The sequence below is a fragment of the Lynx rufus genome, unplaced genomic scaffold (assembly GCF_022079265.1).
Source record: "Lynx rufus isolate CCGP_SWC_20201006 ecotype Redwood Valley unplaced genomic scaffold, mLynRuf1.p SCAF_30, whole genome shotgun sequence".
In the NCBI taxonomy this organism is placed as follows: domain Eukaryota; kingdom Metazoa; phylum Chordata; class Mammalia; order Carnivora; family Felidae; genus Lynx; species Lynx rufus.
Window position 1 is genome coordinate 1,963,138 of NW_025814846.1, and position 10,730 is coordinate 1,973,867.

At 52.4% G+C, this 10,730-nt stretch overlaps 1 protein-coding gene across 1 annotated transcript; it reads right to left on the reverse strand.

Moving 5' to 3' along the window:
* Positions 1 to 2,872: 2,872 nt before the first annotated feature.
* Positions 2,873 to 10,730, reverse strand: GDPD2 (glycerophosphodiester phosphodiesterase domain containing 2). Its single transcript, XM_047092604.1, has 15 exons — positions 10,626 to 10,730; positions 10,245 to 10,348; positions 9,865 to 9,958; positions 9,627 to 9,686; positions 9,293 to 9,391; positions 9,022 to 9,115; positions 8,730 to 8,875; positions 8,522 to 8,604; positions 8,274 to 8,424; positions 6,069 to 6,290; positions 5,707 to 5,855; positions 3,510 to 3,657; positions 3,284 to 3,366; positions 3,016 to 3,044; positions 2,873 to 2,925 (listed from the first exon to the last, which is right to left on the reverse strand). Exons 1-15 carry the CDS (start codon positions 10,728 to 10,730, stop codon positions 2,873 to 2,875), a joined length of 1,620 nt encoding a protein of 539 aa, XP_046948560.1.

Consider the following 10,730-nt stretch of genomic DNA (forward strand, 5'->3'; position numbering starts at 1 on the left):
ACAGAGCCCAACAAGAGGTAAAGAAAAAGAATCGGCAGGTGATAAACAGAATTCAGCAGCTTCCTAGTGCTGTGTTTGGTTTGGGGCTAGCAAATTCTCGGCTCCATGCCCCCTCTCTTAGGACCATCCTGAAGCACCCCATCTCTATGAGGGCCTTTGGGGACCAGAAATCCACAGTTTTTCTTCAACAGCTTTTTTCCCACACAACCTAGTATTTCAGCCCAAGAGTAGGTCCAGGCAGGCCAAGGCTGTAGCCACAATAACTGCTCTACTTGGGGGCACATCTCCTCACTCAGCTAGTACAACAGGAGCTTTATTGTGGCAGGACTCCAAGCCATGGCACACTTAGGGGAGAGCTGTGCTCAGAAGTATCACTGTGGGCCTTCCCTTGAGAGTTCCAAGGTAGAGATATCAGGCTGAGGTACTGGTAGCCAGAGAGGTACTGGTCCAGCTACTGCCTCAGTCCACAACATCTCCACGGGGCGTAGTGACAGAGGGAGGCTCCTTGCTCTCTGTGCTTCCCAACTGAACTGGGTCGGAGCTGTGCCTCAGCTCTATTAATAGCCCCCTAGCCCAGCCTGCTAGCCCCAAACCCTGATGCCAGGAGCTGTGACTCAATACCTAAAAATAACGGAGAGCAACTGCACCTCAACCCCAATGAGCAGCTCCGTGAGGCCCTCCACCCTCAAGTTTTTGTCAGTCCCAGTCTCCAGTCCAGGGCCTCATAGAAGTTAAGTTTGCCACTGCTGTCCTGTCCTCCTAGGAAGACAGTAAGGGTAAGCGGCAGCAGGCTCAGGGCCAGGAACTCAAGGCTAGGGGCTAGGCGTAAGGGTTTAGGGTCTGGGACTAGGACCTGGCATTCTGGCCAGGAGCCTGGACTCTGAGGTTACAAGACTGCAGCTGAGAGGCTGAGGCCGCGGGGGTTGGAGAGCCTGGAAGTTGTCAGGATTAGGTCGTAAGGGGAGGGGAGGAAGAAGCTGCAGGGCTGTGAGGCTGGGCGCCCGGGAGGGGACAGAAAAGTAGGGGTGCGGGGTGGAGGTACACGCTGAGAGGTGAGAGCCCTGCAGTATCCGACAGGCTAGGAGCCCCGGAGCTGAGGCCGGCAGTCAGTCAGATTGAGGGGCGGATCGGGAACAGGGAAAACTAAGAAAATGCAGTTTCAAAGGGTAGTGTGTGAAGGAGACCCGCCCTCTACAAGGCGGCGTGGACGCCCAAGGAGATTGGGACCGGGCAGCTGCCGCGGCGTTGGCTCCCGATGCGCCTACCTCCTTCCCGCCGGTCGCGCGCCGGCGCCCCCGCCCACCGCGCCAGCTGCAGGCCAGGTTTGTCGGCTTGGATGGCTGCCTGTGTGTGTATGTGCATGTGTGTGCATGGCGGGGCGGGGCGGCGAGAGGGGAAGGGGCGGGGTCCGGGAGGAGGAGGGGGCGGGAACACAAATTCAAACGCGCTTCCGTCAATTCCGCGACCGGAAGCTGTCAGGGGCACCTTGGGAATTGTAGTTCCCTGGGCTGCCTTGCAGTCCAGTAGGGTTTTGTCCCGAGGCGCTAGTGCTGCCCCAGGTCCCAGTCTGGCGAGAAAAAGGAATTGTGAGGAGCGAACCTCCTGACCTCGCCAGCGTCTTAATTCGATTTCCCTTCTTGTGGGGACGCGAACCGGGGTGACTTGGTGCGGTGGGAGGGACGAATGGTCAGCCACAGAGCCCGCTCGGGTCCCTGTTTTTGCCTTAAGCTCCTCCCTCCCCCTTCTACCAGACGCCTCATCCTAGGTCAGCTCCTCACTGGTCTCCTTAACTATTTTAGCCCAGGAACTCGCGAGCAGCAAACACATTGGGGAACCTGCTCCTCGAGGGGAAGGAGGGCCTGGGAACCAGACCCTGCACGCAACAGCCCACGGAGGCGAGAACTTGTGGAAATCGGACTATACCCTCAGGGTCTCGAGTCAAGGACACAGGTCCCCAACCGGCATGGAAAACAGGTGACATTCTTACGTCATGGTGATGACTGACGCGGCCCTCTTCTTGCGGCAGGTGACCACAAGGTGGAGCTACAACGCAACTCTGCGCAGCGTGCCTTGGCCACCCAGAATATCCCCTGTGACGGCTGCTCTCCCGCTTCCCCTCTTGCAGCAACCCCTCCAGCCCAAGAATCTCTCCGTGATGACCCCTCAATGTCATTCATGTCACAACCGAGGATGGAATGTGCATCCCCCACCAAGCCCCGGCGCGGAAAAGATTAGACTATGACAAAACAGGAGTTAAATTCATTGAATAAGCAGATTGACACCATACAGGAACCAACCTGTCTTGAAGAAAAGGCTGTGCACAGCAAAAAGCCAGTTATAGTCACAGAATTAAATGGCTAGATGGGCTCTTCGGCCCTCAGCGTCTAGGCAGGAAAGCAGCTAAATTGCAGGGGTCAGGGGAGACAGTGAATGGAGTGGGGATTGGTGACTCCATCATCTTAGTTCTCCAGCAAAGGCCATTTTGTCATCTCCTTCAGTCATAGGTCCAAGCTATCCCATCCCTGACACACCTTGTGTCTTCTACTCGAGAACACGCACACACAGGTCTGAAACATTATCTTGGCAACCTCCTTTCCACTTCCTCTGTTAACATTTGCAGAGAAACTTCCTATGAGTCACTGTCTTCCTAACCTAACCTCAGGTCAAAACCCTAAGAGGAGCAGATTCCATGGAAGCTTGCAGCATGCCCACCATCTGTGCAGAGGGCCCTCATGGTTCAAAACCTCCTGTTGACAAAGTTTACCCCACCCCAACCCCACCAACTTTCCATCTCAGCTGCTCTCTCTTCCTTGCTGTTAGCCAATCCAGAGAGGCCTCAGACTCTGGTAGGTGGGGGTCCGGGGCTGGGCATTTACTCCATTATGAAATTGTTGATCCTGGTCAGCAGCACTGCTGTTTCTAAGCCTAGAGCAGGGGGTGGGGAAGACATATAGGGAGTGACCAAAGAGAAGGCTATAGGAGGAGAAAAATGAGGTGAAGGGAGAAAGTTCTTACCAGTTTTCTCTCTCTCCTTCTTACATCTCCTATAGAGAGAAAAAGCTTCCCATTGTGAGTTCAGCCAGCTGCAGGCATGGCTTTTTGATCTCAGGTTCCCCCAAACTGCCTTTCCCAGGTTCAGGCCAATTTGGTGTACAAGGAAGGGTCCAAGAATCTCAAAGGAAAAATCCCAAGCTCCGGGCAGCATGTAGGAGTCTGAATTGGCCCTATCACTGGGACCCTGGGTGGCATGAAGACCCAGAAAGCTGAGGCATGAAGCACTCACCCTTGCAGGAGGAAGGTCCACAGAAGCAGCAGGGTGGAGACACAATTGGTAATGATCCACATCATTAGGTAGGTTTGAGGGGGCTGTGGGAATAGGAAAAGGCTCCTGTCGGTGGCCAGAGGCCCAAAGGTAGTATATGGAGGGAAATGTGTAAGGAATAGAGGAACAGGGTTAAGGAGAGCCAGGGATGGGAGAAAGGGAGGGGTGACAGCCCCAGAGCCCTTACGATAAGCCAGACGGGGTAACGCATTTGCTGTAGCAGCTGGCAGTCGTTGGTGGTGACTGAGTCCACCCCTGCACACCAGAGCAGGGAAAAGAGCCAGGGCTTGTTCACCACAAATAGGTTCACCGACACATTATCCTGGTGTAGTGCCCTGGGGGGGGGGGTGGGAAAGAAACAGGAACATCTAGTATCATGGGGCATGAGGCACAGGAAGCAGCCTTTGTCCGTGCTTGAAGCCACAGTGTCACTGCCAAGGAACTCTCAGTCCTACTTTTACATAGCATCCCCTGAGCAAAAGTAATTTTCTTTGCATAGCTCAACTTTGTCTCCTGGCGGATTCCACCTACGGATCTGAGCTTTGCCATCTGGGGCTACACGAATGTCTCTCTTCTTTGTCCCATGACAGACCTTCAGAGGTCTGAGGAACAGTGACCATGTCCCTGAGTCATCTCCTCTCTAGGCCCGACAGCCCCAGTACCTTCATCCAGGGCTGGGACCTGGGTTATCATTCCCTTCACCATACAAACCTCTCCTAATCTGATCTTACTTCAGTTGATCAATGTTCCTTTCTTTTTTTAAAAAAAATTTTTTTAATGTGTATTTATTTTTGAGAGAGACAGAGACAGAATACGAGTGGGTTAGGGACAGAGAGAGAGGGAGACACAGAATCTGAAGCAGGCTCCAGGCTCCAAGCTGTCAGCACAGAGCCCGATGCAGGGCTTGAACTCATGAGCTGTGATATCATGACCTGAGCTGAAGTCAGATGCTCAACTGACTGAGCCACCCAGGTGCCCCTCCTTTTTTTAATTTTTAAAAATTAATTTATTTATTTTGTGAGAGAGAGAGAAAGAGCATGAGTGGAGGAGGGGCACAGAGAGACAGCCAGAGAATTCCAAGCAGGCTCTGTGCCGTCAGCTCGAACTCACAAACCGTGAGATCACAACCTGAGCCAAGATCAAGAGTCAGATGCTCAACCGACTGAGCCACCCAGGCGCCTCTATCAGTGTTCCTTTCATAGTATGGGGGCTTGCATCTGAACATGATATCCCAGGTGGGCTTGGCCCAGATTTGAGTACAGCAAAACTTCCTCCTGCCTTCTGGGCACTGTGGCTGTTTGCCCGGGGTCAGGTTAGTTTTGGCAATGTCACATGCCATTGATGACTCATTATGAACACTATTCAATCAAAGCTCTGGTTTTTCACACATGTTCATGCTGATGCCAGTCTCCTCTCTTGTCGCTGTGCAATTGAACTTCTTTTGGAGTGCAAATGTAGGTAGGTGTTTACATCTATCCCTGTTGTGCTTTATCCCGGTATATTTGGTCCATCATCTTAGAGTGCTTAGACCTTTCGGGGCCTCGATTTCATTACCACTGTATTCATTACTAATTCATGTCTTTTGAAAACCTGCTCAGCGGTTGAGGTTGACCAGGACAAGTCTAAAGTGAGGGCCAAACCCCATGTCGTGTCTCCCTCCATGGTGACAACTTGGGGAAAGGTCCTTGAAATACTTATGCTAACTGGGCTACCATACAGTGCACTTTTTTTTTTTCTATCTGACCACAAGGACATGAGAAGAGACCTTGGCAACTGCATGCTTTGCAGTCCATCATGTTTCCGGGCTGGGTCAGCTTCTGGGGCCTGGCTCACTTCTGGGACTCTCTTGCTTCTCTCTTCTCGATCCATCCTCCCTTGCACTTACTTCTTTGGTGGAGAATGAAAGCTAAAACTGTTCTTGTGGCCCACAAGGTCCTACCCAATTGGGCTCCTGCCTATCTCCCCAGCCTCACCTTTCCCTTGCTTATGGGGCTGCTGTTTCTGCTCTTCTCACAGCTCTTCTCCTCATTAGCTCCTTGTGACCTGTCAGGTCTCAACCCAGACATCACCCCTTTAGCTATTTTTCCGGATGTGGCCCCTCTCTGGCCCTCACTCCCAACCCTAATTGCTCTACTATATCTCCCCATTTTATTATCTTCATATCACTTATCCAGTATGCATATAATTCGTTCAGTTTATTATCTCTTTCACTAGTATGCTCAAAGCCTGCAACAATAGTGCCTTTCACATAGCAAGTGTTAAATATATTGATAAATATTTATTGTATGTGTGAATGAATGAATGGCCTTTGCCCTCCCTGAGGTGGCTCTTCCCTACCATTAAGCTTCACGGGGTCCCCTTGGCTCCTTTCCTCTGGCACTCACTTGATATCCAACAGTGGCAGGTCTTGATAGGGGAGGTTGAGAAACTGGGGCCTCTCAGTTCTGTTGCTTCCCTGCTGTCCATATATCTGGCGCATTCTAGGTGCCCGTTGTTGGACCTTAGCCCGATCTTCATCCGGTAGCCAAAGGACCTGTGGTTCAGGGAAGATGGGCATGAAGCTGGGGAAGGCTTGGGGATTCCAGGGGCGGGGCCAGGGGCAGAGAGGTTTGATAACAGAATGGGGTATATGAGTTGAGGTGGGGCCCTGGGGCAGGGGGCAGCCTCAAAATTATCACCGTGGCCTAGGGAAGGCAGGGGTGGGGAGATGGGCAAGAGGGGGCACTTGGGGTCCTGGAAATATCACCATGGCTTGGGGCACCCTTGCACTCAGCACAGTCTCCAGTGTCTGGTTCACAAATGTGTCATGGTATGTGTGATTTCGTGGGGGGCGGCGCAAGTCAAACATGATAGAAAGGTTAAGGACTGCAGCTTCCTTCAGCAGCTCTTCCAATGTTGGGACTGTCTGGTTCTCAGCCTCCTTCCGATCAGGGTCAGACAGCCGTTTGGCCCCCCAGAAGGGTTGCCTCTATGAGAACAGGAAAATTATTTCAAGACCAGAAGAAGCCTTTAGGCCATTCCCCCATCCTCACGATCTTCACTCGTTTCCCCCACTTGGCACCAGGCTTGTGTGCACCCCTGAGCCACAGTCTTTCTTTCTCCAAACTGTGACCCTTTCCAGACCCTCTAACACCTTACTCTGTGACCCTAACCTCCTACCCCCCTGGTTTCCTAACTTCCTCACATTTTCTCTTTGGTCTCACAGAGACCTCTGGGACCTTGGCCCTTTGGTTTCTGCCCAATCCATCAGCCCCTGTCTGCCACATCTACATCCCCTACCCATGGTCCATCTACACCTCACATTACTTTTCCATACCACCTTCAACTCCTTTCCTGCCCTGCCCGCCCCACAAATCCTAAACCCTGATTCAATTGTGTAACAGTCTGCCTCCTCCACCCCTAGAATTGGGGGGCAGAGCACATCATGTGGACTATATAGTCTTTTACCTTCATTTCCACTTAATCATCCTTTTTTTTTTTTTTTTAAGTAAGCTCTATACCCAACGCAGGGCTTGAAAGCACAACCTTGAGATCAAGAGTCACATGCTCTACGGACTGAGCCAGCCAGGTGCCCCACTTAATCATCCTTTCACTTGTTCTTGTTTTGCTCCTTCTTCCATTCCTAGTGGCTCTTCCAAACCTCTGCCACTCTCCTCCCTTCCCCTTGTAATCAACAAATGACCTTACCTCCTAACCGCTGACATGGAAAAAGCAAGCTATCTGATACTTATTATAAATTATTTACTATGTGCCAGGCAGCGTTAGAAGTACTTTATGTGCATTGATTTATTTAATCCTCCCCAAATCCTACAAAGTAGGTACTATTATTATGCCTATTTTACAGACGAGGAAAGTAAAGCAAGAGAGACTAAGGAATGTTGCCCAGGCTCACATAGCTAGTAGGTAGTGAAGCCAGGACTCAAACCCAGACAACCCTTGGTCTTAATCACTCTGGCATGTCATTGTATATAGAGTTAAATGAAAAGACAATCAAGTTGCAAAAGAATATATGAAGTGATCCTATTTGTGCAAAATGACATGTATGTGTGTATACACATATGGAATATGTACCCAACTGTTAGCAATGATTATCTCAGAGGAGTTGGATTATGGGAGACTTTCAATTTTTACATTATTTCTCTAATGTTTAATTTTTTTTATGCGGAACAAGTATTACTTTTATTTTTAAGCAGGCTGTGTACTGGGTGGGGAACCCAATGTGAGACTTGAACTCACGACCCTGAGATCAAGACCTGAGCTGAGATCAAGAGTTGAATGCTTAACTGACTGAGCCACCCAGGCCCCCCAACATGTATTATTTTTAAAGGTAGGAAAACAGGAACTGAGAAAATAAAGTATCCTTACGAAATTTTCCATCACCTACAGAACTGAAGCCTGCACTTCTGGGCCTGACATTCTTTTTTGGGGGGAGGGGGGCGGTTCTGGCATTCAAAGCCCTCTGAAACCAAGCCTCTGCTCCCCTTGCCAGTCTCAGCTCCCACTGCTCCCACAAATTTTATCTCCCAGTTGCACTGAGCCACTTTTTGTTTCCTGAGAACACTTCTTCATACTTCTGGGCTTTACATATGCTCTTCCACCTGACTAGAATTGCTGATCCCTGCTTTGCCCATCTTAAACAGCATTCTCATTTCATGTGCTGCTCAGGCATTCTCTCTTGTGAAACCATTCCTGATCCTCTTCCACACCCACCCTGCCAAATAGTGCCTTTGCTCTCTCTCCTCTCTGTTTACTAAGGATATTGTTATCACTCTAGGTTTCCTATTCTGATAATCTGTTGGCTAAGCTCTCTTCTTTCAGCGGAGGGAGTGACTTGAGGGCAGAGCCTCTACACCTATTGCTCAGCACAGGGATCAGAAAATACTTATCAATGAATGAACCCTCCCCTCAGTACCCCCGCAGGTGGTTGCCTCTTTTGTGAGGCTGTCTTCACCTCTAGGAACCAGGTCCCGGCATTGAGCTTCTTCAGTTCAGCACAGGAGAAGTCGCTGCTGTGGGAGGAGGTTCGGGCTGGGAACACTGAGGCCACATCTGTGGTCCTGCTCAGGTGCTCATCATGCATGAGGAAGGGGATCCCGTCAGAGCTGAGGGCACAAGAGGTGTCAGAGGGCTGAGCTCTAGGGCTGATCATCATTTCCCAAGCTCCCCTAGTGTGTCCCTCTGTCCCCTAGTGTCTCTCACCTAACCATCACATCAGTCTCGAACACAGCAGCTCCACATTCAGCTGTTTTCCTCAGTGACATCAGGGTGTTCTCGGGGGCCAGCTGGGAAAGGGAATTGGTAGGGGGGTAGCAGAGAAGGGTGCGAGCCTGGGAACCCACAGGCCTGATTGCTGCAGCCTAGAGGAGCAGACCCTTCCCACCCTACCAGCATTCTACCCAACACTCACCATGGGGGCCCCTCGGTGTCCCACCAGACCAGGCTTGGGGGGTAAGTCTCTGGGTTCCATGATACAGGGTGAGGAGATGCACAGTGGGGCCAGGTAGATGGCCAGGGCAACTCCAAAAAATAGGAGCAGTAGCAGAACCTTGGGACCTGTGGGGAATGAGGGGCAGGCTATGGAGAAAGGGCAATGGGTGAGCTCTGGGGACAGAAAGCAGAGTGTGGGTGCAGTAAAATGGGCAGCAGGAGGCAGAAGCATCGATGGCCAGGGAGGGTATGTTGGGGAGTGGAATTGGCACCTCTTCGATGGATACGGTAGAAGGTATCAGCAACAGGCCAGGCCAGGAGGGTGATGCCAGCAACTGCTCCAATATGAAGGAACGGGGCTGTGGCCTGTGGACAAGAGTTGGTGAAGAAGGTTCTTCTCTCCAGTGCCCCACTCCTTCTCCTAGGACCTGACTTTTGGAGTTCAGAGCTACTTGCAGTCGTGGGGGACCAAGGAGCAAGATACGTCCAGAGGTTGGCCACAGGCCAAGGCTCCCACATAGGCACTGGAGATCAGCCACTCACCTGCAGTGACAGACGTAAGCTACGCCACTCCTGCTGCCATTGGACATCCAGTCCCACGAGGCCAGCGGCCACAAGAAGCATGATGAGGAGCAGCAGCATCTGGGGGACCAGAGATGAATGGGGTCTTCTTTGTGAGCCTGGGGGTCCCTGGGCTGCCCCCTCTCTCTTTCCCCTGGCTCATCCACGTTCCTTCTTTCACTCAACAAAAATTTACTGGGCTTCAGGTCCTGAGCTTGAGTCCATGGGTAGAATATTGAGGTGCTCAGCAAAATAGCTGGCCAAGCCCTGGGCCCAGTGGTCCCCGTTTCCCGCTCACTCCCACCCGCACTCTTACCTTGTGGACACTGTGCAGATGCAGAGGCTGGCCGCAGAGCCGCAGGAGCAGGGCCAGGAGCTGGAAGCAGAGGGTGGTGGGAGGTATGAGGTACCAAGAGGGGTCACCGAGGTGGGCTTCCTGGGTTCCCAGGCTGACACCGTCCCCCTCACCTCCCCTCCCCTCAGTGGTCAGGGGTTGAAGCTGAGCAGGAAGGGAGGACTGAGGTAGGGGTTAGATGGGCCGCTCCCTGACCCACCAATAGCAGGGATGCATATGTGACAAGTAGAGAGATGACCAGCAGAAATGCCAGGGACCAGTCCATCCAGTGTCCCCAGTGTTGGAACAGGAATCTGTGGGAGGGGAGAGAGAGGTGTCTGAGTGGGGGAAGGGGTGTTAATAGTGGCCTGAGGGGAGTTGGGGTGGGTGGGTTCAGAAGGAGGACTAGAAGGGAGTGAGAGGGAAGCCTTTCATGGGGCCAGGGGCTCCAAGGACTGGGGAGACTTCGTGGAGCAATTTTCTAAGGAGGTTGGGTAGCAGGACAGCTGGGCAGGGCCGGGAATGACTGAGCACCCACGGGTCCCAAGGTGGGGCATAGATTAACATGTATGAAGAGGAAGGGGGGGATCTGTGACACACTCATTGAAGTTGTGCAGGTCATTGAGAAGGATGAGCCCGATGTACAGCCAGCCCAGGGAGAGGAGAAAGGTGAGGAAGAGCAGGCCAAACCAGATACAGTCGCACTGCAAAGGGGCAGGAGAGAAGCTCACAGCCGATCCCCACTTCCAGCTCAGAGTCCCCAACGGATGACAGCTCCATGGGGCTTCCCGCCAGGAGTAGGGCTGCTCTGCTCTGCTCCGCAGGCAGAGAGAAGTTTTCTTCCTGGGGAAAGAAAGTCCCTTCCCACCCCCCCACCCCCGCCGCCACCCCCCACCAGCTGCCTCTGAGCACACTTGGCTTCCTTATCCCCTCCAGGCGGCCTCTGCCTCGGACTTCCAGTCCCCCCCATCCCTACTCCACCTTGCTGGTTTGCATCCTCTCTTTGGGGCATTTCCTCCAGTGGCAGCTATACAGGCAGTGGAGGCAGCGGGCCCAGACGGAGCAGCAGCCGGGGGACTCGGCCAT